Here is a 27,600-nt window from a genome sequence, read left to right as displayed (position 1 = left end):
CAAAGAGGTCAGGAGGAAGCCTAGAGCACTCATCACTCCCATCATTCAACAGGCATGACTTTATCTCTGCTATTGACCTTAAATCCATGAGAACAAATCTCATTTGCCCCTTGTCTATGTTTATGTCAGCCAACATAGGATGATCTTGGTCCTGGGTTAATCCTCATCTTCCCCTGTCTATCCCTGTTAGATTCTGCACACTCCTATTTGATCCTCCTTTTCTTTTTTTCTTTTTTTTTGGGGAGGGGGGGTCAAGGTCTCACTTTGTCATCCCGGCTAGAGTGCAATGGTATCATCAAAGCTCTCCTTTCCCTTTTATCCCCAACTTCCACTATGCCTTCTGGAGTCTGTGGTCTATCATATCACCAGAATTGTATCTTCAAACCTTTCTGTGGTCATTCCCTTTACCTCCTTGTTCTAACAGAATCCTGGCTCTCACTTGAGAAGACCCAAATGGTGGATAAGCTTCCTTTTGCCCTCTAAACTTAAACGATGACTTTTTTCCTTACATAATCCTACCACTGCCCTGGAGGTAGAATAAAGTGTTCTACTAGCTCCTTGTTGCTGGCTTCAAGCCATTCTTCCTCTCCCATTCCCAGAAGCTCTCAGCTTTGAAAATTTATTATTCGATTATATTACCAACTGTCCCTCATTGTGGCTGACATCTACTGAATTTGAAAATATTTTCCCTCACTTATTGAAAATTTGAGCTCTTGAATCACTATCACTCTACGATGTTACTCCTACCTTAATTGTTGGCAATTTCAATAAGGCACTTCAAGGGCCTTCCAATACTTCAAACTCTTAGATTCTTGAACCTCCAATGATCTTGCACTACAATCTATTTTCTAGGGTCATACTTTAAACTTTGCCATTTCCAATAACGTAACTCCTCTATAATGTCTATCTCATTCATCTCATCTTCTGGCTGGCTTCTAACTTATTTCCTCTAATATCTAGAGTCCAAAAATCCTTTGCCCTTATAGGAATCACCAATCTTTATTCTTAAATTCCATCACTTTTTATTGTACATCACTCGCTTACTACCCTCTCCTCCTTCTCTGTCCACCTTAAATTCCATGGTCAGTAATTTCATTTGCCTTCCCGTATGCTCTCAACTTCTCTGTTTCTCTGTTAATCTACTGAACTCCCTTGCCAAAAATCCACAACCCCGATTAAATCCAAAATTCTATCTACTCTGCACCTATGAAGTTAACGTGGCTGGAGAAAAACCATAACCATGCTGACTGATTTAACTTTAAACTCATGAACATAAATCTTAATGCTGCTCAATAATCATATTACATTTCTGGACACTCCCATTATTCTGGATGGCTGTTTTCCCTTCTACTCTCTTCTCAAATCTCTCATTTTCATCCTTAGCTGATGATCTTGCTTCCTACTTCATTGAAAAATTAAAAGCAATCTAAAGAAAACGTCTGGACTCTCAGCCCCATATTTACCCACTTACCAATCTTCCTGCTGTTATAAAAATGAACTATTATACTTCTATTGAAGTTAATCCTCTATTGTGAGCTAAATCTCATCACCTCTCACCTTCTCAAGGACGTCACCCTAGCAATTTTCAACTCTCTTCTAAATCAAGAATTTTTCACTAGATTATTAACAATTGCAAACCATCATATTATTTCTCTCAGGTTAAACAATAACATCAACAAAGCACAAATCATCCTCTTGAAACTACCGCCCTATATCTCTGCTTCCTTTTGCAGCAACACTTCGATGAGTTACATCTTTGCTATTTCTAATTCTTTTCTTCCCATTCTCTTTTAAATCCGTTCCCATATGGCTTTCACCTAAAATATTCCAAGGAAACTGCCCAGCCAAGTCACAAGTGATCTTCTCATTGCTAAATCCAAAGGTTATTTCTCAGTTGTCATCTCATTTAACCTCTCAGCAGCATTTGACACACTGATCACTCTCTCTTCCTCAGTGTACTTTCTCCTCTTGGCTTCCAAGGCATCATATTCTGGTTTCTGCCTTCCTAATTGGTTGCTCTTTCTCAATCTTCTTTGAGAATTGCTTCTCTTTTCTCCAGCCACTTAATGTTGGAGTGACCAGGGCTCAGTCCTTGATCCTCTTCTCTATCTAGATTCACTGTTGAAACCTTGTAATCTTACGGTTTTAAATACCATCTATATACCAACAACTACCAAATTTGTACTTGGGACCCAAACCTGTCTTCTAAACTCCAGACTTGATATTCAACTGTTTCCATCTCCACTTGGAAGTCTAACAGAAAAATTCAATTCATTCAAAACTGAACACCTATTCTTATTCCCTAAAACCTGTTATACTTATAACTGACGTCCCTCTTTCTCAGATGCCACACATAGAGTCCATCAGGACATTCAATAGGTTCAACATCAAAAATATGTCAGAACTTACTACTTCTTACCACCTCCATTACCATCATCCCAATCTGGCATCATCTTTGAATCAGGTAAGTGCAACTGCCTCCTGGCCTTCTAATTCGTCAGCCTATTTTCAACATAAGAGCCAGGGTGATCTTTTTAAAAAGATCATGCCATTCTTCCACACAAAATTGTCTTCCAGCTCACCATTTCATTAATAATCAAAGACAAAGTTATTACAATGGCCTACAAGGCCCTATATGATCTATACCCTCATCACCTCACCAACTTTCTCTCCTCCCCCTTGCTTACTCAGTTACAGTCAAACCGTCACCTTTGCTCCTCAAACAAATTTGGCATTAGCTGTTCCCTCTGCCTAGTACCCTCTTCGCTCAGATGTCCACATAGCTAAATCCCTCACCTCCTTTAAGTCTTAATTCAAATGTAACCATTTTAAATAAGGCTTACCCAGATTTCCTGTTGAAAGACTACAACTCCTACTAATAGCCCTCCCAACCTCTCTACATTTTTCACAGAACTTAGTACCCACTGACATTACAAAATTTACCTATTATGCTTACATAATTTTCTTCCCCTGCTAGATAATACAAGCTTCATAAGGGAAAGGATTTTTGTCTGCTGTTCACTGACACTATGAAAAGTACCTAGAAGAGTGCCTGGTACATAGTAGGTGTAGTGAGCTGAGATGCTTTGAAGGGTTAATGAATAAAAAGGTATAATGCAATTATAGTTGCTAGGGAACTTTAATAAACGCTATTTGCTTCTGTACAAAGCTTGCGGTTAGCAATTGTTAGAATTCAGGGCCTGATCGCCCTACGCAAAGTATGTCAAGGGTTCAACTTATGATCGATGTGTAACTGGAAGAATGTTCTGTGTTTAATCTATAACTTAGATTGTGCTTTACTTCAATGATTGTAATTTGTCTTTGGGTACCAGAGATCTGTGAGAACAGCCAGATCTCAGGACTCTGTGTCATTGAAATATTGATTGTACATTCTGCCTTTGTTTTCTTTGTTTTAGAGTACCTGTTCTATGGCACGTAGCCCCCCTCAAATTAGTATAAAATTCCTGTAGAAGCAAAAGACTGGTGCCATCCTCTCGTACTGCTTTTACGCGGGCGGAGGTGGTCGCTGGCCAGCTAATAAAGACTCTCAATTTGGCTCCATTGAATTCTCTCGTGGTCTGTTCTCGCCCTCCACACTACAACAGTAGGCATTCATCAAATACTAGGTGACCGAATAAAATATTTACTAGATATCAACTATATATCAAGTAGAGTCTACAAAGACTATATAGTACTGAATTAAAAAAAAAATTAGGCCAGGTGTGGTGGCTCACGCCTGTAATCCCAACACTTTGGGAGGCCCCAGTAGGAGGATCACTTGAGGCCAGGAGTTGGAGACCAGCCTGGGCAACATAGTGAGATACCCATCTCTACAAAAAAAATTAGCCAGGCATGGTGACACGTGCCTGTAGTCCCAGCTACTTGGGAGGCTAAGGTGGGAGGATTGCTTGAGCCTAGTAGTTCGAAGCTGCAGTGAGCTATAATCACACCACTGAATTATAGCCTGGGTGGTAGAACAAGACCCTCTCTCTTACAAAAAAAAAAAAAAAAAAAAATTTGAGTTCCCACCATTACATTATAACTCCAAAGTCCATAAGGATAGGAACCATGGTTAATTCTCTTTTAATCACTCATGCATTCTAAAGGTGTAAATATTCATTCAAAATCAGTAGTGAAATATATAAAATGACAAATCATTTTATAGTACTCAAAATATTAGATGAAATTAAGCTACATAGTCTCTCTTAAAGTCATAGTCTTTTATTTAAAATGATTAAATTTATTGGCCGGGCACGGTGGCTCATGTTTGTAATCCTAGCACTCTGGGAGGCCGAGGCAGGCGGATCGTTTGAGCTCAGGAGTTTGAGACCAGCCTGAGCAGGAGCGAGACCCCGTCTCTATTAAAAATAGAAAGAAATTGGCCAAACAACTAAAAATAGAAAAAGTTAGTCGGGCATGGTGGCATGTGCCTATAGTCCCAGCTACCTGGGAGGTTGAGGCAGGAGGATCGCTTGAGCCCAGGAGTTTGAGGTTGCTGTGAGCTAGGCTGACGCCACGGCACTCTAGCCCAGGCAAGAGAGTGAGACTCTGTCTCAAAAAAAAAAAAAAAAAAAATTGACACTGACATGCTACTTGTCATTGAGAAAATAATTCTTCTTTGAAATAGCCTTACTATAAGCTAAATTTCTCCTGATAAGCCATACTTTACAAAGTAAACTAAACATAAAAATAATTGAAATATTTCTCTTTAACTGAAAATATTTCTTTAGTACTGAAAAATCCGTCCTTTTCAACATATTCTATTTCAGCAAGTGGTATAGTTTTATAATTATTTAATTGTATTATCACGGAAATTAATTTCTTTGTAATAATTCGTGACCCAATCACTGCTATTGAGTTATTGACCTAGTGCAATGAAAAGAAGGAATATTTCCTTAAGACTGAGAAGAGTATGACAAAATAAATAAATACACCAGCTATTGCTTTTACCTTAAGGTTCTTCAGAACTTATCTACTAAATAAGCCAATAAAAATTTGTTTTCCAATAGCACTTTGATGCTTCCATTTAGAAAAGGTATTTTGAAATAAGTGATAAGAATCCTGCAAAGTAGATTATTTTGACAAAGACTCACTTTCTCAATAGAGATTAAAAAATAGTCAATTCGTCAAGTTTACATATGAATCAAAAAGTAATAATCGTTTATTTATCTAAAATGCTGAGCCTTAATTAAGATCTGGTTTTGATCACTCATAAATGTTACCTTTCCCTAAATATATGTATTTTATACTATTTTTGACATCACACCATGCAGCTAAACTTAATTCCTACTTTCATATGGAAACATCACTAATTAATTCATTGTCCAAAAAAAGTTAATATTTATTCATTAGAACTCAATTATAAATAAAAAATTAATAAATTTTCAAATAGTCTATTTGATTACCAAATTTCTGCCATTGTTAGATATATTTTCATATAGTCTACAAGTTGGAAGAAACTTCCAGCTAGATTGGAAAAGGGACTTTATATACAGCTGCCTTCTCTGACCACTAATGGAGCTAGTTACAACATGAATATTTATATTGAAATATGTGTCCAGTGTTATTATATACTGCAATTCCATACAGAAATCTAAAATCCCAAGGAGCAGTATTTCATTTTTTCTAAACTATCACATATAACCAGAAACAAATGAAACAACACTATTAGGTGTTTATTTAGACTTTTATTACCTCTCAGTTTCTTTTCAAATCTCAGCTCACTAGTTTGGCTTTACTGCACTGTAATAAAATGATTATGGCTTTTAGTTCCTCCGGGGGAAAACATATGTATACTATTTTAAAAAGTTAAGAATCCTCTTGAAATCTTTCAAAGATTTTCGCATGTCTATTTCAGTGAACATCACAGTATTTAGAATGGATGTAGTATCGTATGTAGTAATGTGTAACGTGCATGCTGGAATATAAGAAAAGGTTTGCAGAGCTCTCAATCAATACAGAGACTTCTGTTTATTTTGCTCAGTTGATTACATACCTTGCCCAGTAATTCTCCCAATGTGACATCTTCATGATTGAGAATCCATTTCTTATCCTACACCAAAGAAAAAGAATAGTTGTTCAGTACAAGCAAGAGTACACTTCCTGTAAGTTGCATTTGAGGCAGTGGGAAATAGACCTAAAGGGATGCTTCATTCACACCACTCAGTGAATAGCACACTAAGAAGTTATAACCTCAAGATGCTGTAAAACAAGTTTAAGAAATGTTACTACACAATAGGATATTAAAATCCACATTACATAAAACTTCTATCAGAAATCTCAGACTTCAGAATGACAGTATTACTGTAACCAGAACACAGCATGCACTTTCTACCTACCATAAAGCTATGTTATTATATGTCACTTCAAAAAAAGTTTTGTCATAATTTCATGAGGGTTTCATCTTACAATGCAAAATTTTTAATTCTCACTTAATCTTAGAGAATTATTTTTCTACTCAAACCATATTACTAAGAGCTAATTTTTCCACATATAAACTGGCCATGAGTTATAGCTGTCTATGACTCTGCATGTAGTCCCATATCTTTCCTAAGTAATTTTCTGTGGTATAATAAAGCAACAGACATCAATTACGGTATCACTAGGGTGCACAAGGCCAGAGATGGAAATATGCCACTATAAAAGAGCATCCCATTATCTAATCTCAAAAACTGATTACTACTTAGGGGATATTTTATCATCTAAAAACATCTCAGCTATTAAACCACACAATATAACAACATTAGTAGGGGCAAATTTTTTTTAAAATGGAAGAAAGAAAATGGAATGAAGTAAGAAAAAAAAGGGGGGAGAGGGCAAGAGAAGGAGAGGGAAAGAGAGAAAAGAAAGAAGACGAAGGGAAGGAAAAAAGGAGGGGAGTAGGAAGTAGGAGGAGAAGGAGGAGGAATAGAATCCTGGAGTGATATTAATATATTTTATTCATGATTTAGGTTTTTCATTAATGTTAGAGTGTAGTTTTCTCCCATTACAAAGACATACTGAAATGTAATTATGAATTATAGTACAACTTATAACAAGGAATCAGACATCTTGAAGTAAAAATCTACCTTAACTAGGATTTAAAAATGTCCTGGATAGCTATGGACAACACTGGATTTTTAAAAATGCAATAGTTGACATGTATAGTCTTTCCATCTAAATACAAAGGGAAAGCTATAAAGGTTCTGGAAGAAAACATAGGAGAATATCTTCACAACCAAGTCAGTAAGCAAAGCTTTCTTTAGACAGGTACAAAAAGCACTAACTAAAGGGGAAAGAAATGAAAATTGGACCTCATAAAAATTAAAACATTTGTTCTTCCAAAGGCATCGTTTTAAAAATGAAAAGGCAAACTGCAACCTGGTAGAGCATTTTTGCAACACTGTACCTATATCTGATAAAGAAATAATAAAGAAATAATACGGAGAACATACAGAGAAGAGAACTCATACCTCAATAACAAAAACCACCTGCATTCAAGAAATTATGTAAAAAAAACTTAAAGATGGAAGAATAAGACAATAAACACATCAGAAGACGCTTAGTATCTTTAGTCAAAAAGACCATACAAATACAAACCACAGTAAGATGGCACTTCACACCCATTATGATACTAAAATTAAAAAGATTAAAAATAATATGAGATTGTGAAGATTTGCAGCAACTGGAGTCCTGATACATTACTGGTGAAAATACAAAATGATACAGCCATTTGGAACATAATTTGGAAGTTTCTTATAAAGGTAAACATGCACCCACAATATGACTCGGAAATTATTCTACCAGGTATTAACCCAAGAGAAATGAAGACATATATCCACAATAAAACTCATCAAAAAGCATTTGAAGCAGCACTAGTTGTTATGGCCAAAAACTAGAAACAACTCCAACTTCCACCAAAAGGAGAACTGATAAACAAATTTTGGTATATTCAAACAATCGAATACTATTCAGCAATAAAAATGAACTTACTACAGATACATGCAAAAGAGCATTTGTAAATCATTTTGATGAGCTAATAAATTCAGATATATTTTTACATATACAATAATTCCACTTATATAAAATTCTAAGGAAGGACAACTAATCTATAATGCTAGGTATCAGAGAAGTAGTTGCCTGTGGCAGGAGTTGGGAAGGACTGGCTGCAAAGCAGAAAGAGGTAATTTTGGGGAGTTACGGAAATGTTCAATTTCTTGATACTTCATTGAATTATGCATTTAAAACCTTTGAAAAATTTTATTGTTTATAAATTGTATGTCCACAAAGTTGATTTTTTTAAAAACATTAAAAATAAAAAAGGCAATATCTTCCATTTGAGTAGAACTTTTTGGGTTTAATTCCAGCCCTGTGCCCCTCCGCAACATATATATTGTCAAACGTTATTCATCAAAGAATGTAGTAGTAAGGCAGGCAGGAGAATTATTATTCTAAATAATAACTCTATTTAGAAAACAAATAGCAGTTTGCTATTTTGAGAGCTTTTCCACTATAGACAATGATAACTTAGGTGGGTTCAGCCCCACCTTCCCCTTGTACAACATTGAAAAAGCAGGATGCAACGTAAAACAAGCTAACAAACCAACACAGAAACCCCCCAAACATCTCTTTGAAGGCACCAGAGATCAATCCCAGACGCAGCTTGGTCTGGGTGTAAATCAGGGCCCCGGGGACTTTGTATCTGGGATGTTTCTCAGACATTCTATGGTTGTCTGAGCTGTACTCTTTCCTTTTAAATAAGCCTTGTGTGAGGATGCTCAGTGAAGTTTGGTAACCTTTTTAAATGTCTAAACTGGGGAAATCTTTGCACCTGGTGACTGTTGTGGGATACTGAAAGGCCTCCTGACTCTAATTTAAATAACAATGGGTAAGGTATTGTTCGAGAGAAAGGTAAGGGGTGCTATTGGCAGTTTGGGGTGTAGCATCCTCATTGTTTCCAGAATGGCTGTTACGTGGCCTGTGGTCACAAAATAACCTGAAAAGCACATTAGTAGATACAGGGCAAGGAAAGGTAGCTAAATGTATAACAACAACAATAAAACTAAAATTGAAGGTATGTCGGTCAAGAATAAGGTTACTCTTAACCTGTTTCTGCCAAAATGAAGCTAAAACAGAAGAAGTTTGAGGCGCCTAGAACCTCAGAGTGAAGACCTATGACTCACAAACTTACAAAAGTAGAGAGTAGAATGATGGTTATCAGAGGCTGGGGGTGTGTGTGCGGTGGAGGGGTGGCTGGGGAATGGGAAGAAGTTGACCAAAGGGTACAGAGTGCCGGTTAGGTGAGAGGAGTAAGTTTTCAAGATCTATTGCAAGCAAAGAGACCAGAATGTATTACATTGTATATTTCAAAATTGCTTTAAAAAATGGATTTTAAATGATCTCACTACCAAAAAATGGTATGTGAGGCAATAGATATACTAGCTTTCATATAATCATTCCACGATGTACAGATACATCAAAGTATCACATTGTACTCATAACTCAAATACACGCATTTATTAAAAACAAAAATTTACATTAAAAATAAAGACTTGTGACTCAGTATGTAAGAGGGAGGAACAAAGTACCCAAGGGGAATTCAGTGGGTGTTTGTTTTGATCAGAACTTGGTAGCTATAGTTTTGTAGAAATGTGCACAGAGGGGCAGATCCCAATCTGTTCAATTGGATTTTGGCAGGGGCACTTAATAGATAACCCTGAAAAGGGGAAACTACCACAGTCCCACCTTAGATATTAAATGAATATTCACTCCTTCTGAGGCTGCCGATTGGCTGATAAAGGCAAGCAACTTAGGTTACAGAATGATATTAAAGCTTCACCTATGCCTCGGAAACTGTATCAGAAGGCAATTCAAAAGTAAATTAGGGAACTTGGCCATTAAGTAACATGGGGCTGGAAAATAGAGAGTTGGTTAAGGAGCCTACATCGCCAACTTTGCCTTTATTTTTTCTGACTTCTTTTCTTCGCTCCTTCTCTCCAAAGGAAAGAAAATTATACTGAGAAGATAAGGCCGAAAAGAGCTGCAGCTCACTCCTTAACAACCACCCCAGAGCTGGTGTCTCCTAAAGTGATTGAACCACGTATTTCTGGTGTCTATCTTTGCTATATTTTCTGTAAAGGGGCAAGAAGACTTTTCCAACCTTTTCAAATCTAGAAAAAGAACAGAAGGAATGGAGGCAGACTGCCTCTTTGTCTATTCCAAGAATAGTAGCTTTCTTTCTTACAAGTTTATTAATAAATGAAAATAAAGGTTGTAATAAAGTATAAATCATCAATAGAAATATAGACATAAAAATAAAAGATATTAGGAATGAATAGAGTTGATAACAGTTTTATTTAATGTTTCATCTGCTTGCTAGTGATCTGTGATCATAGAGGAATATCCACAGACCTATGTTCAAAACTCTAATGGTTAAATTTGCCTGATCTTAAAACTACAACAGATTGACTTAGACTCTTGACATGTTTTTAATATTAGGATACTATTTCTTATGTTAATTCATGAATATTAATATATCATTATGGTAAAATAAATCAATATCTACTCTTACCATTTATCAATTCTCTCTCAACTCTAAAAGATAGCATTTTGAAATATCAAATTATTTGGTCTAAGTTGAAGGTCTTGTTTTTAAAGGGAGGAGGAAGGGCATCTCTAAGATATGGATACATTAGAAAAAACTATGCATTTCTGTGTTTCCTCAACTAATGAGAATAATTTTTAGAATTGCTAAAAGTAGATTTAAAGTCAGCTTACAATAAAGACAAAGGCAAGTATTTTCACTTGTCTGAAATCCAGACTTCATAAAGGTACAGTTGGGGACATGTTTTTAACATGTTCCCACGTACGCTTGCTTGTTGCATCTGAGAAGAATCCTCATTAGACAGGCAGGAAAGGCATTTTTACTTCTGTTTTGCAGAGGAGAAAACCAAGGCCTTGAGAGGCTAAAATCTTGTCCATGGTCAGAGAGATACTAAGTGACAGAGCTGGGATAAGAACTTCGATCTTTTGTCTCCTAGTCCAGTATTCTAACATATTCTGCTTTCCCTTTACTATACTAAAGAGATCAGTCAAGAAACATTATATTTAAAACTGAATGCAAAAATTTTCTGAGTCTAAATCATATACATAAGAATATTAAATCAGGTAACTGAGGATCAAACAGCAAAGCAAACGTTTATAACCTGAATAAATGCCATGTACTTTTTATCCTATATGTTCATCCACAATATATGAAAAATGAGTGCTATAATTCCGAAAAGCCAATTCATGCCAAATTATAGAACTACCTTAGAGGTAAAAAACTTCACAGGTCTCAAGTCCCATTTAGACCTATGACTATTATATCTAATATAAAATAGATTCCAAAATGGTTTTTCATTGGATTATAGAATTAGAAGATCGATGAAGAAAGAAACTCTGAGAACTGACTTATCTCAAGCAAAGAACATATGGGCTTGAGTCAACTTGGGCCGGGAGATATGGGAATTTTGCCTAAAGCACACCTTGCAAAATCTTCAGCAACATACCTCTTCCCAACCATCTCTATGGCAATAAGATTGATTTCAGCTTTCTCACCTCTCAGAATTTCAACCTATTCTCTAACTATAAATATAAGTAATTGTCCAAGTCCCAATTAGAAGCCTCTACTGGAAATGTATATTATTTTTCCCATGGGTAGTTTTAAATACAATTTTAAAACATGGTTGTCATGCAACATTTCTCAGTCAAGGGTCTAGAATGTGTCAAGTTTATTTGTATTTTATTTCTGAAAATTCTGTGGCCTCCATAATTGAGTTAGAAAATACTGTAGAGTACAACTACCCATTGAATGCAGAGACAAATTTGTCGAAATTTCAAAAGTAATACCACTTATACATACTTTAAGAAAAGAAGCAATGGGCAATTCTGGTTTAAAAGTTAAGTAAACTTTTAAATTTACTTTTATGAGACATATTTAATATTAATTAATAGATATTAATAAATTTAAATTCAAAAAAGGCTTTTTTTTTCATTGTTAAAACAATGAGTTTCTCAGGACAGCCCAGTACCAGCAGTATCTGTAAAACCTTACAATCTTTGATTACTTTAACCCCTTGAATAATTGTCATTGTGAGGCATACTTAAGCTCCATCATTGTGGCCCATTCTCACTGTTGAGTGTACCCCTCTGACTCTATTGGAATAAAAGCATCAGAGAAACTTGAATTGGAAAGGACTGCAGAGACATCTAACCCAATCTCCTTCCCTGACAGTTATCATCTATCCAACTATTTGGTCATATTCTCATTCCACAAACCTTTACTGAATATTGTCATTCACAGACAAGAATCATGACTTTAGGCAATTAAAAAAAAAATCACTAAAACACTGAGTAATAAGGAACACACTACTTTATCAGCAAAGCCAAGTTGAATGGTTCTAATTCTTACAAATCTTTTTTGTAATTATCTTCTATTAATTGGTTCTAGTACCAGAGACACAAAGGATGCATCTCTCCTGTCTACTATTTAACTGCATTATTATATGTTTGAAGACAAAAACTACATTCTCCCAAAGGCCAGGTTTTCCCATATTAAATGTCTAGTATGTCTGCTATCATTTTTCATGTAATTTCTAAACATTTCTGAAATATATGTAGTGGGCATTAAATATATGTATGTGACTACATATGGTTAAATTGTAACAAATAACAATATATTGATATCTATATAGCTTTCTAAAATGTATGTACATCCTACCCCAACTTCTTGCTTGTATATCAAGAAATAAAGAAAAGTGTTATTACAATGTTCAAATTTTATTTCATTACTTAGTAACATAAATACATTTTACCAATATACCTTATCCCAGTATGTTCATTGAATTACTAATTATGATCCAGGGAATAGATTTGTCTTCTATTTCTAAAATATAATATTTCATAATTGTTAATGAAAAAAGTGATTTTCGAGGAAGGGAAATGTGACAGGGCATAGACATTCCCAACTTATTAAAAAAATGTTATGGTTTTCATTGAGCTTTTAAATAATACATCCCAGTTTTCTGAGGGAAGTTTCAGTAATTCAGTTATTTGTTTTTGTATTTTTATGGGCAACTTTACTGAAGGCTGTCTTTTGACATATCTTGTTAGTAGTATGATAAGTAGATAATTCAGCTACTGTAGAACTAATGTTAACACTTGATATTTTTATTTTGTACAAATTAAATGACAGATCTTATTTATGTAATGAAGGTTGTAAGTCAAAACTGCAGGTCAACCATAAAATTCACATAATAGAGCAACTGTACACCCATTATAATGCAATAAATAACTAGGAGTCCTTCAAATTTTTCTCCCCCCCTCCAATATTTATTTATTTTTAGAGACAAAGTTTCACTGTGCTGTCCAGGCTGGACTTCAACTCCTGGGCTCAAGTGATCCTTCCACCTCAACCTCCCAAGTAGCTGGAACTACAGGCACACACCACTGCACCTGGCTAAATTTTTCAAACATTGCTTCATAATGATAAAAATTAAACCATGGGTATTCTTCATGAATCTAGCTTAACATAATAATGATCTTTAGGAATTTAGGACTTATAATAAGCGGGAATTATGTAATTATTACTTTAATGATATGTAGATGTTTGTGTTGCATTAAAAAAAAATCAATAAATCATTGCATTACAAGTGGGTTTGAGAGACTGGAATATAACAAAAATGTAAAAGTAATTTTTTTCTGTATGTTACTTCTCTTTATTATAGAGTTGTTTATACTTTTGCAGCATCAAATATTTGTATCAAAAATTCCACTGACACCGGAGAATAAAACTATGTCTAAATTATATAGGCAAATAATCCTATTACTGGATATTGAATGTTTCATGGACTACTCATTTTTCATACCCTTGAACAGAAGGTAGATAAATTAACTAAATTGACTAAAATGACAATGTAACTGATGATGATGAAAGAAACCAAATTATGCCACCCCAAAATATATTTCTTTGGCATACTTGGAGATGGCTATTCAGAGGGGCTACAAACATAGGAATAGCTATGAAAAGCTCTTCTTTGTGGGGGAGATTTATATGTGGAGAGGAAATCTATATTGGTAAACAGAGGAAGCAAACATGTTTTCTCTGAGGTATCCCTTTATCGTCCTTATCTGGATCTAGGAAAGATTAACTCACAGGAAAAAGCGACTAAAGGCCTGACATCTGTAAAGGTCTGACAGTTCTACCACAGGCTACCATCTGCACTTTCTGAGAGCAACTCTCAGATTACCTGAAAGATTTTCATCTGTATAACCGGATAACCTTTGCTTGCCATGCTTTCCTCCCTTCACTCTCCTATAACGTGTGATGCCACCTTCCCCTGAGAAGCCCCAAGCCCCTGTTCTTTCTGTAACTTCAGGATGGTATAAAAACCTGAGCCGTCTAGCTCTTCTTTGAATCACATATGTGCAGGACTCCCACGTCGATGTACAAATTAATACATTTGTATATCTTTTTTCCTGTTAATCTGTCTATTGTCAATTCATTTCAACAGACTTAGGCTCGAACATTCAGAAGGGGAAGAAAATTCTCTTTGATCCTACAGTGACATCATGATCTAAGATAGTGTCAAATTATGCCTTCAGTGACAGACAAGATGGACTCTCTATGGCTCAAAAGTTAAAAGCAGAACCAAGAGGCCATGACAGGGTGAGGGAGCAGTCATGCTCTCTGTGTCCTTGGAAAGTGTTGCAAAATCTGTTTTTCTACAACCAAGTCAAAGAATAGTTCCTGGAAACAAATGCAGCTGGAAATTCCCCAGATGACCACCAACAGACCACCTGATGCCAATTCACCAACCACCTGGAACCAGCTGATTGAGACTAGAGATTTGGGGCTTAAAGGTCATCCAGTCAAGACTCTGTTCCTCACTCCTCTGACTCCCCTGCCCTGCCCTGTGGTTTTTGCCTTCATAATTACTAACTCTCCAACCCCCTCTTGGACTGCACTTTTGTTTTATGCCTAAGACTGTGTCTCCCCAATCTGCAGATTGTTTCTTTTTAGCAAATAAAGCTCTCCTTTTTGCCTCTGCACATCTCATGGTAATATTTGTTAATAAAATGCCATGGGACAGATTTATTTTAGAGATATTCAGGAGATAGAAATTATGTACTTTGGTAATCACTGGAAGATAAGGGCTGAAGATGAAGATCTTTGTGGCCTCATGAATCCAAGAAACTATACTACAGTGGTCTTAGTAAACTATTTATTATTATGATTTGCAAATGAAATTAAGAAAAGGAAGGAATGAATGAGATGGACTTGCCGCCCTTCTGGGAAGCTGGTTGAGGCTGATGAATCTGGTTCTAGTAATTTCTAGGTGTGATGGAGCTTCTGCCCCTGTCTTAGAGGTTGGGTTCTCTCAGAAGCAGACCCTGAGACAAGGATTCAAATGCATATGATAGCTAATCTGGAAATGCAAGAAACAGAAGTAAGGATGTAGGGAAGTGCAACATCCAATAAGGTAAGCTATTAAGCCAGCCACCTGAGCAGGGCAAACTCTGGAAAATGAGACAAGCTGCAAGCCTCAGAATTATCCTCCATCCCTGCTGGGTATTTACACACAAACTCCTGAGTATCATTGGTTGAGAGGTGCTAGAGAAGGAGTGTTAATTCCAGGCAATTCTTATGGCAGGCATGGTCTTCTGTGAGCCCAGTAAAGAGGTCAAAAACAAAGATATCTGCAACTGGAAGTTGGCCAGAGTGCACTGAAAGGCCTGAAGGAGATGAGCAGGTTATTGACAGCCTTTTATCATAGATGTATCCTGATCCTTCTGAAGACTGAGAATCTTAATTTATCTTTCTTCTACAGACCTTCCTGTCCCTCTTGTTCTTACCAAATCCTGTCTTTATCAGAGTACAAATCTCTCTTTTCGACCTTTACTCCAAGCCTCTCACATACATATTTGTATGTCAGGTCCAAACTACTCATTTAAATTTGTTTAAATTTCAAAGGTAACACCTATTCTATCTACTTAATACAGGAAAAAAAAAAAAAAAAAGCAGGCGGGACATGGTGGTTCCCAGCTGTAATCCTAGCACTCTGGGAGGCTGAGGTGGGAAGATTGCTTAGGCTCGGGAGTTCAAGAATAGCCTGAGCAAGAGCAAAGCAAGGTTCAGTCTCTACTAAAAATAGAAAAATTAGCGGGGCATGTTGGCACATGCCTGTAGTCCCAGCTACTCAGGAGACTGAGGCAGTAGGATCACTTGAGCCCAGGAGTTGGAGGTTGCAATGAGCTATGATGATGGCACTGCACTATACCCAGGGCGACAGAGTGAGACTCTGTCTCAAAAAAAAAAAAAAAAAAAAGAAAAAAAGCAATGGGCAATTCTAACAGGTAAGCTAAATAACAACGAGTTTGGTGGACTAAACATATTTACTGTAACTTATAGATATTATCATTTGAGTTTTTAAAAATCTTAATTCACTCAATGTTTAGTGTTAGTTTTCTTTTTACTGAACTCATCCTGAACCTCTTATGTAATCTCTTGTACTATATATACTTATGCTTTCTCTACCTCTAGGTATGAGATTTCTGACACATAAGTATGCATCTGGAATTTACCCTCGATTAATAGGGGTTCTCCACTTGGAAGAAGTACTCCAACACACTCTAGCAATAATACTATTTTCATAGTTCCATATTCTTTAACTAAACTTAATACTACCAGCATAAAATGGCTTTCAAATCTTTTTTAAAATCCATGAGACTACACTTGATAGCTATTTCTAAATAGATAAAGTTTTAGCATATTAAGTAAAAATTACAATCACAGATAATGCTAAAAAACTGTTTCAATATCTCATAAAAAATCTTCCAAAGGCAATATTTTTTCAAACTGAATTGTTTAAATACTCAGGACACTTAAAAGTTGCCTATGAAGTGAAATTTGCTAATTAAATTCAATATTCTCATCTCAGATAATTCTATTTTCTTAGGAATGATGGAATTTGGTTTCAAGATATAAAATTACATTCATGAATGTGAAAATTTTATAAATTATACACTTTTAGGAAAATATGAATAATTTTGACACAAAATAAGTGATAAGAAATGAATTCAATTAGCCAGAGTTTTTTGTGACATTTTATATTAAGAATTTCAAAGTGAAAAGATGAAAGTTTGAGGAAAGCAACAAAGAGGATCAGAAATTCTCTTAATGGTTAATCCAGTCTTAGCACCATATTCTATAGTAGAATACCATGAAAATTCTATTTGCTAACTCAAACCTTGTTTCTTATTGTTCATAAAAACCATGACTTTCAGAAATTAACTATTTAATATGAACAAAAGGTAGAAAGAGATGCTGAGACAAGGTATTTATTAAAATGCTTCACAAAATGAATTAAAGTGAAAGTATTTCTCAAACGCAATTGAGATTAAAGTTCATAACTAAACCATTAGGTAATTTCCAAACTAGTGCCTCATATTAGAATTTTTACATATCAATCTTTCTTATAGTCGAATGCATCACAATGAGTTCTATCATGCAGAAAGCATATTTAACTTATAAAAATTGGTTTAATTTGAAATTTGAAAGTTTATTCAATAGATTCATTATAGCTTACGACTTCAAACTCTTTCCATTCTAGCCCCAGGATTACAAACAAAATTAATTAACTTGAGATCCATCTCTTTTTTTTCTTTTTCTGAAAAGGATACAAATAAGAAATGGCTAATTGGTGAAGAGTGAAAACTATAAATATAAATCTGATATATGTGTTAAACCTACCCCGCTCCTGATAAAACAGTAAAACAATGAAATATAATTATACTCTTTAGGGAGGAAGCAGAACTCCTGAAGAGAAGGTCAAGAGAAAAGGTTGGGTGCAGCCCATATAATATACATGAATGGGCTCTCCACAGTCAAAGAAACCTTATCAGGAAAAGATTTTTCCAGGACTTACTTTGAGGAGCAATGTAATATACAAGAAGATATAAAAAGCAGTCTAGAATATACCAGACAATGCCACCTTACTGAAAGACAGCCAATACAGTGAAATAGCATACCAGACAAAGAATGGAAGCCGAGGGACAGCTCAGAACCTATCTTCAAATACATCTTACTGTATATACTGTATATGTGAGCTGGACTGTGCTAGAATTCAAAGATAAGTTAAACATGGTTCCTATTCTCAAGGGCTTTCATATAAGCATATGAAGAGTAAAGGGGATAAGAGAAGTATGCACAGAATAGAGCTGGTACAAATGGTCAATATCATCAAGATGGCTAAAAAGGCTTCACAGAAGAGGTTGAAAGGTTTCTGAAATTACTCAGAATAACTTTTCCTTTACTTCCTAAAAGCTACTAAACTAAGAAAACTATAAAGTTCTTGCTTTACATGGTCAGAAATACTATCTAGGGTCTGTGGAAAGAAAATATTTATATCTATGCCATTCCCTTGGGTCCTTGGGAGAAAACGGAAAGGATTAAGTGGAAGTTGTTTTGGGTGGAAAAATGAGGCACAGGGAGTGTGCATACATGTGCAGGGGTGGAGGATAGGGGCTGGAGAAGAACATCCATGTTTCTTTTACCTATGCTTGGAGACTGGCATCATTCCACCAAAACAGCTCTCTTCTAACATCTCCTCAAATTCAGGAGCTCGTTTTTCTATTTCATTACCAACTAACTTTCTCCCAGTCTACCATGCAGCAGTCTCTCAGGCACAGGCCACAGGAGCCACCACTCTATAGGACTCAATATTACAACTACACTGGAAGGGAAGAGGTGAGAGGCTGGCGATATAAATCTGGAATTTTAAGACAGAATTTTCAGTGCATAAGGACATATTCCATTAGGCCCTTGTAAAATGGTGGTTATGATCCATACACTGGATATATTATAGATAAATTTAAGAACCCAATCATCATTGTTAGCATTGCTTCTTTAGAAAAGTACATCTCCAAACAAATAAGTTAAAAATAAACTTTTGGAGTACATCCTGTTCAAAACGTTACAGGGCAGCATGCCTAGCTGCTAGTGAGAATCCCATCACAATAAGCACCCAGCCCAGTAAGTGTTGTCTGTCCCCTATAGGAAGTGGAAGTCTACCGAACAACCCCATAGGCCTGACACACCCTTCCCCAGTGAAACACCAGAGAGCCCAGCCTGGGGAAAATCCTTCCATCAGTACTAAAAGGAGCAAGCTGGAAGCCCAGTGGCACCAGAAAAACCAGCAAAACAAAGTAACATCACAAAGACTGAAAATTACATCGTCACTGAAACCACGTCCCACTAAAGTAGGCCAGAACCTGCATGTTAAACCTAAATAAGATGACTGCCAGCAAAAATAAAAGATTTAAATAGGACTCAGAGTCTCCTAACATAATATATTAAGTGTTTAGGTTACAATAAAAAAAATCATCCATCACATCAAGAACCAGGAAAATCACAATCTGAATGAGGAGAGACAACCAATGCTAAGACAGATCAGATGCTGGAATTATCTGACAACAATTTTAAAGCAGCCACAAAAATAGATAATAATCACAAACTCTCTTGAAAAAAAATTAAAACAGATTATTTTAGCCATAGAAACAGAAGTTACAAAAAAGAACCAAATACAAATTATAAAACTAAAAAATACAAAACAGAAATTTTAAAAACTCCCTGAATGGGCTCAGTGGTAAAGTGAAGATAACAGCAGATAGAATCACTGAACTTGAGGACAGATAATGGAATTTCCCAGTCTGAACAACATAGAGAAAATAGATTGGGGGAAAAAATGAACAGGGTATCAGGAACTTACGGCCAATAATAAAAGATCCAATATTTGTATCATCAGAGCTAGAAGGAGAGGAGAAAGAGTATTCAAATGAATAATAACTGAATTAACGAATTTGGTGAAAGACACAAACCTACAAATTCAAGAAGCTGATAGAACCTCAAATAGGATATACTCAGATAAATCCAAGCCCAAACATGTCATAATCAAACTTCTGACGATGAAAGACAAGAAGTCTTCAAAGCAGCCAGAGAGAAATGACACATTACCTCTAGGGAACATCAATTCAGATAACAGCAGATTTCCCCTCTGAAACCATGGATTTCAGGAGGAAGTGGCACAGTATTTCTCAATTGTCAAAAGAACTGTCAACTGCAACTACTACATGTGATAAAACCATGTTTCAGGAATGAATGGAAAATAAAGACAATCTCAGATAAAGAAAAACTAGAACGGTGTGGGCAAAAACAAATCTAAACAGAGTTAACAGTAGGTCTGTTTCACTCAGTTTCTGCTTGTCTCTATAGTCTTAATGATCAATCATTAAAACTAATTGAGAACTAAACTCCAGAATATTCAAAAGTTACTAGTAATGTTAGTCCATATGCCTAAAGTGGTGGGTCAAGATGAACTAGGTTGTTAGCGTGTTTAAAGTAAACATGAAGATTCATGCCATGCACCTGGTGCCTGGTTTGGAGTCCTCACCATGGCTGGTCATGTAGTGGGCATGTGATCAGCTCTCTGTAAGAATTCTGGACTCCAAAAATCAAAAGGGATTTCCTGAGTAATGACATCACACATGTCCCTGCAGTTTGTAGACAGAAAGACATGCCCATACAATTTCTGCATAAAAAGGGCAAGAAAGACCATTTTTGATCTAGTATTTACTGTTCCTTCAAGCATCCCTTTGCCGTAACAAATCTTGACTTGAGTATGATTTCATATTAAGTTATGCGAATCTTCCCAGTAAATCAGCGAACTAGCAGGTGGTGATAGAACCATCAAGACAGAGCTTTGAGGTTCTGAGAGACAGGTTACCCTGGCAGCAAATGGCAGAAACAGTGTTTGAACCCATGTCTGTCTGACTCTGAAGCTTGTGTCCTTCCTAACAAATTATACTGTATCCCAAAATATTAAATAGAGTAATTTATTTAAAGCAATGTATATGACTCTTTCAAGTTCAGAGATTATCATGCAATTTTCAATTTTAATTGAAACATAATAGTTTATACATTCTATTTAAGTTCTAGTCCTAACCAGATTTTTTACTTTTTATGGTTTACATACTTTGCTTGCAATGATAGCTATGCAAATTCAATTATAGATTGCTCTTCGTTCACTGGATTATATTATAATCTGCTTTAAAGTTTTACATTTTGCACATTTACAATTATTGCATCAAAAAATAAAATCGCCATAAAACTTTCCAGTTGTAATAAAGTAAAATGTCTTTACATAGGTGACGGAATCATGAATTAATTTTGTATAACCTTTAATAATCTGTAACCTAAAAAAATGACTCATTTCAGTCTTCATACCACTTATTTCCACTAGATAAATGACAGATATTTCATTTTCCCACAGTAACTCTGTACCAAATTTTCTATTAAATAAAAAGAAATCACTTAAAAATGAGGTATCAACAAAATTAAGTTAAATAAAGTTTCAACAAGATTAGAATACTTTCCACTTTCACGAAAAACACTATGTTCTTATAAATTCTACATCTTTACACAAGTAGGTATAAGAGTAGGCATAAGCTATAAAAACCTAATTACAGCTTAAAAATGTTAAAACCTAAATCTCAGAATTTTGCCTCACAAATGTAGCCATTTTAAATAAACCGAACAAAGTAGCAAATAAGCAGCATCTCCTTTGTTCACCTGCTGACGACAACCAGCCACAGTCTCCCCAGGCTGCAGGGGACTAATCTTGCTACTTGGTGGACTGCCACAGGGTGCAGATGGTCATTATTTATTATGCCAATCAATCCCTGCCAAATCTCTTTGGGGTGGCTGTACATGTCTTCCTAAAGTTTTCCTTTTAAAGGCTTTATAGGGTATAAGGACATATTTGAAATTTGATCACAAGCAGATAAATCAGAGTGATTAAGAGTGTGACTTCAATTAACACTTCACTTTGATTCATATTCATTCTCCAAGAAGAAAGCATACCTGAAGAAAATACTTCTAAGCATACTGAAGAACGGTCTTATTCTATCCTTATGTGTCTTCCCAACTTTCAAAATTCAAATAAAAAGATTTCTTTCTTCCATAATGGTGAAGAAGTTATATTTTTAATTCAACATTTTCACTTTTACATCGTTGTTTTGATAATTGCTTCTACCTCAAACAGATACAGGACAAGTCACTAATACAGTAATACAATCCACTTCTAAGCAAGAGCCAAACTAATGTATGTGCAACTTGAAAATTTAGTTACCAAAATTACAAGAAATATAAGCTTTGTCCACCCAGTGGTCAAATGGATGGTTGTAATCATCCAGTGTGATAGTTTAAAAAAAGAAAAGACAAAATTCAAATACAGACTTTAAAAAATGTATCTCACTATGAAGATTTAATACTTGAAGCAGATGAATTTCTGAACATATTGATAACATGGTATTTAAGAGCTTTTATTTTGAATATATGACACCAACATATGATTCTTAGAAGGAATAATTAAAAAGATGACAATAAATGATTCTCAGAAATTACAATTTTTCTACTATTCATACTGAGAAGTGCCATCTCTGCTTTTATAGGTTTTTGGTCAGCCTCCTTCATTACCTGCTTAGCCTGCTCAGCACATTTGTTCCACTCAAAATCTCAGCCACAGCATATTTTTGGAATCTAAGGATTATTCAGAATTTGATCAGCTTTGTCATTAAATTTATTAGGGTTGCTTTAGAGGAAAAAAATCCCTATTGACAAGTATACAAAGTACTCTGTCTGGAATCCATTTGAGAAGCATTTAGTAATTGAATATTTGTTTAAATATTCTATAAATTAATTATAAATAATCCTCCCAAATGATTCTCATTTAGGAAACATTTATATTATCACCTTAGAAAATATTTCATCACATTTGCAAGCTACATAAAGTAGTTCCTGTTTGGGTAGCACTTACTTTTATCCTGTTGTTCTAGAAAGCATTTTAATTGCTCTTGTTTTTTTCATTCATGTTTACTCAATTTGCCTTATATAATGAATTTCTGTTTATTATAGGATACTATTAATTGGATAAAAGGCTGTATAATAACTTTCTGTACATATACTAATATTTTATAACTCATTTTCATTCATCTCAACTTTAGAATGTCTCATTTTTTTGTTACTAAAACTCTCAGAGCCAACAGTTATACCCTCCAAAGGAAGCAGTGCAGCTGATATAAGCAAAAAAATGCTGATACAGACCCTTCCAGGTTCTGGCAACTGAGTGACTAAAAATAGCCAGCTTGGGAAAAGAAATGGAGGTTCAATTTGGTCTATCAAATTCCTGTAAGAAACATCTTATTATTCATTCATAAATACTACATCATAGATTTATTCCTTTTGCTGATGAATTAAGTTTAACAAACACAACAAGAAAGACACAAGGGTTCATTAAAATAAGAGCAAAGTATAGTTTCTTTTGTTAGGAGTTTATTATCCAGTGAGAAAAGGAGGGAGAAAGGGGGATTAGACAGTACCTTTATCCCCAGAGAGCAAAAAAGATGAGACTCCTAGCTTTTCCCTTTTAGTCTTTGCATCTATACCCCTCTTCTCCATACCATCACACACTTTGGCCAGAGAAGACGGGCTCTCTATCAGGTGGGTTGGCTCCCCTCCCAGTGGCTGCTAGAAAGGAGGAGACTTGCTTATGAATTACAATGGATCAGGGCCTTGCTCCTGAGGATCTCTCTCCACTGCTTTCTTCCCTCCTCTTTCCACTCCAGTCTGTGTAAGCGGGCAGCATCGTGAGGAAGAGGTGAGCAAGGAGTGATTCTCATCCTTTCTTCAAGGAATACAAGAGGTCATTTTGTTGGGCCAGAGGAGTTATCTTTGGAATCAGACACTGGCAAGAGGCTTCTGAGCAGTATTATGAACAATTCCATCAGAACCCTCTTCAGTAGCACTAAGGCTATAGAAACCAAATGATCTATGGCATCTTCTGTTCTATTTAACTGGTAAGAAAGCAGGCTATGGAGTCAAATTGCTTAGGCTTTAAAAACGGCTATGCTGTACTAGATGTGTAACTTTCAGCAACTTAGTCTCTTTCAGTCTCAGTTTCCTTATTTGCAAAATGAATATATTAAATGAGATCTTTATAAAGTACTCAGCACAGTGCCTAACATACAGTAAAGTCCATAAGAACATTAACCATTCTTTTCCTTATTCAAGATCCCTCAAACCTGTAGGGGCATGGAGAGCCCATCATCTCTCACACGCATAAATTGTATCTCCTCAAAGAAACTTTATCTGACCATCCTATCTAAAGTGACCTTCAAAAGGTAACACTATATGCTATATATTATTAACATTTGTGGGGCCCAGTGTCACATGTCTAAATATGTAAAACTTAAATATCAAATTAACAAACTTAAACATAACATGTTCTATTCCATTACTATGACAAATACACCTCCCTGATAACCTGGAAAGTCAATATTCACTTCTTAAGAGTTCCATACATGACAGCACAGGAAAAGTCTGGCCAGGCACCACACTCCAAGCCTGCCCTCCTCTCTTCCCATTCCTACTTCCACCATGCTCCTCAAGGAGCCTAGCATGTGATATCTTTAGATACTCCTTACAATCCAAGCTGCATTCATATGTCCCTCAAACCTACTGGCCACTCTTCTGACAGTCTGCTCTTGGGAGGACAGACCTGTGTCAGAGGCTTGGGCAGGCCACAGAAGTGGGCTATGGTTGCTGGAGCAAAGACTGTGTAGTCCTAGAAACCCTGAAGTGGAATGCGTGAACTGCACGTGGGCACATATCCTGAGTGCTCTAAACTCCTCAACTGCAAGGAGGTGCAACCACAGAGTGCCAAAGTGGAGCCAGAGCAGGAGCTCCTTCTTCTGGATCTAAGGACATTATCATTCTCCTTGTTTCCTTTTTAACACGATCAACCTATAATTATATTATAAATTATTTGTTTACTTCTATCTCCTCCCTCTAAAAAGCAAGTTTCATAGTCACAGGGGCTTTGTCTTGCAATGCCTAATACATAGTATTTAATAAATGTTTGTTGGATTATACTTCTTATAGTAATGTAACATGAAAATACAACTTTTATTAAAAAATTGCACACCTTTCACATGGTCATGTTTCACAAATATCTTCTAAATCTAAGAAAACTAGTCATTTGCATTTCAATTTTATTTGTATAAGACTTATAGTTTAGTAAAAAATTAACTACTTTACCCTAATGAGATGGGATATGTTATTTATCCTAAAGCCTTAGTAATTTTATAAAATAATAATATAAATACTGAGAATCCTTCATTGTAAACTAAAAGCTAGTGGGTAAGAAAAAACTGGCCAATAAAAACACTTCACTTTTAAAAGAAACTATTCTAGTCTAATATAGGCTAATATTCAGAATATTTGAAATGTGCCTCTAGTAAATCAGAACTTAGCAAATGTTAGAATACTGAAAATGAAAAGCAATTTCCATTTGTGAGTTTAAAAATCCATTAAATATGAAGAAGACCCCAAAGGCAATCACAGCAACAACCAAAATAGATAAATGGGACCTGATCAAATTAAAAAGCTTCTGCACAGCCAAGGAAACTATCACGAGAGCAAACAGACAACCTACAGAATGGGAGAAAATATTCGCATGTTACACATCCAATAAAGGGCTAATAACTAGAATCTATATAGAACTCAGGAAAATCAGCAAGAAAAAAAATCAAACAACCCTATCAAAAAGTGGGCAAAGGACATGAACAGAAACTTTTCAAAAGAAGACAGAATAATGGCCAACAAACATGAAAAAATGCTCGACATCTCTAATCATCAGGGAAATGCAAATCAAAACCACAATGAGATACACTTATCTCCAGTGAGAGTAGCCTTTATCAAAAAATCCCAAAACAATAAATGTTGGTGTATATGCGGAGAGATAGGAACACTCATACACTGATGGTGGGACTGCAAACTAGTACAACCTCTGTGGAAAGCAATACGGAGATAGCTCGAAGACCTACAAGTAGAACATTTGATCCAGCAATCCCACTGCTGGGCATCTACCCAAGAGAACAAAAGACATTCTATAAAAAAAGACATCTGCACTAGAATGTTTACAGCAACACAATTCGCAATTGCAAAGATTTGTAAACAACCCAGGTGCCCATCAATACGTGAGTGGATTAAGAAAATGTGGTATATGTATACCATGGAGTTCTACTCAACCACAAAAAACAATGATGATCTAGCACCTTTTGTATTATCCTGGATAGAGCTGGAACCCATTCTGCTAAGTGAAGTATCACAAGAATCGAAAAACAAGCACCACATGTACTCACCATCAAATTGGTTTTAACAGATCAATGTTTAAGTGCAGATATAGTAATAACTTTCACCGGGTGTTGGGCAGATGGAGGGGGGAGGAGGAAATGGGTATATACACACCTAATGGGTGTGGTGCGCACCGTGTGGGGGATGGACATGCTTGAAGCTCTGACTCAGGTGGGGCAAAGGCAATATATGTAACCTAAACATTTGTACCCCCATAATATGCTGAAATAACAAAAAAAAAAAAGAAAGAAAAAAATCCATTAAATGACTTGATAATTACGTTAAACATATTCCTATACATTTTTTAAAATGTAGAAGTTCCTTGATTTCAACCCTAAAAAAAGGATCCAGAAAGATTTCACACAGGGAATCCAACATCATAGCCCCTAATCTTAATGCTTATTTAGGTGAAAGAAAACTTAAAAGGCCTACAATTAGTAAAAATTTAAAGTTTACTAAGCTCCTGCACATTTGATAAAACTAAGTTTGTTAATTAAAATTGTAATAGGTTAGCATTGAGTACAACAAAACTATACACATACGTCTTTTTTGATCTGATCATGAGGTGGGTGTGAAGCATTTTGGCATTTATGGCAACAGATACAGGAGTTATACTAAAATTATTCACTTAATATGAAGCAAAACACTTAAAATAACTAGAATTTATAGATGTACAAAAGGTAAAATGGTTCCTTAACTTCCAGTTATGAGAATACCAACAACAGGATGACATTCATGCTTTGATGGCAGAAAAATCGTCATTTCATTCGGATTAGTCCCCAAACAGGACCATTTTAACATATTCTAGAGTACCTAATCGTGGGTTCCTAAGAAGGAAAGAAAATGTCAAAACTATTGAAACAATCAGTTCAACACGGTTCTTCCACAATTAAACCAAAGTTTATCAGTACAAGGTTTCTGCTTGGCTAAATGGCTGAAAAACAATTTTGAGGTTTCTTTAGAGTGCTCATGAAAGCCAGAATGCAATTTCTACTTTCAAACTTTGGCTACAAAAACATAAAGTGATAAAGCAGAGCTAGGGAACAAAGTCTGAGCCAAAAACTCATGAGGGGATGTAACAGCTGGAGAAAACATAATTAATCTTTCTCATATATCAAGTTCTATACCCAGGAAAGATTTCTAGTAATCCAATTTTAGTAACTGAAAAACTCCAAGTCATAAAGAAGAGAACTATAATCTAAATGTAGTTATAGTAATACTGACTTGTTTCCTCCCCTCATCTAACAAATTAATTATTTGAAGGAATATTACTCTTTTTATTACATAACAAACAATGGAAGGGATGTTGTTTGTTCATTTCTAAGTTAGTC

At 35.6% G+C, this 27,600-nt stretch overlaps 1 protein-coding gene across 2 annotated transcripts in view; it reads right to left on the bottom strand.

Annotated features, from left to right (window-relative positions):
* The window catches only part of FER (fer (fps/fes related) tyrosine kinase), a 403,356-nt gene that overhangs the window by 144,665 nt on the left and 231,091 nt on the right, over window positions 1-27,600 (bottom strand). For both annotated transcript variants that reach the window (XM_012647371.1, XM_012647372.1), the window contains one exon: window positions 5,996-6,052. In XM_012647371.1, coding sequence (XP_012502825.1) covers window positions 5,996-6,052 — 57 coding nt within the window. The remainder of the gene's footprint in view (window positions 1-5,995; window positions 6,053-27,600) is intronic.

This window comes from Propithecus coquereli, unplaced genomic scaffold, assembly GCF_000956105.1.
Source record: "Propithecus coquereli isolate 6110/MARCELLA unplaced genomic scaffold, Pcoq_1.0 Scaffold265, whole genome shotgun sequence".
Taxonomy (NCBI): domain Eukaryota; kingdom Metazoa; phylum Chordata; class Mammalia; order Primates; family Indriidae; genus Propithecus; species Propithecus coquereli.
Note: the sequence above shows the minus strand (reverse complement) of the source record. Positions and strands in the feature narration are given on the sequence as shown.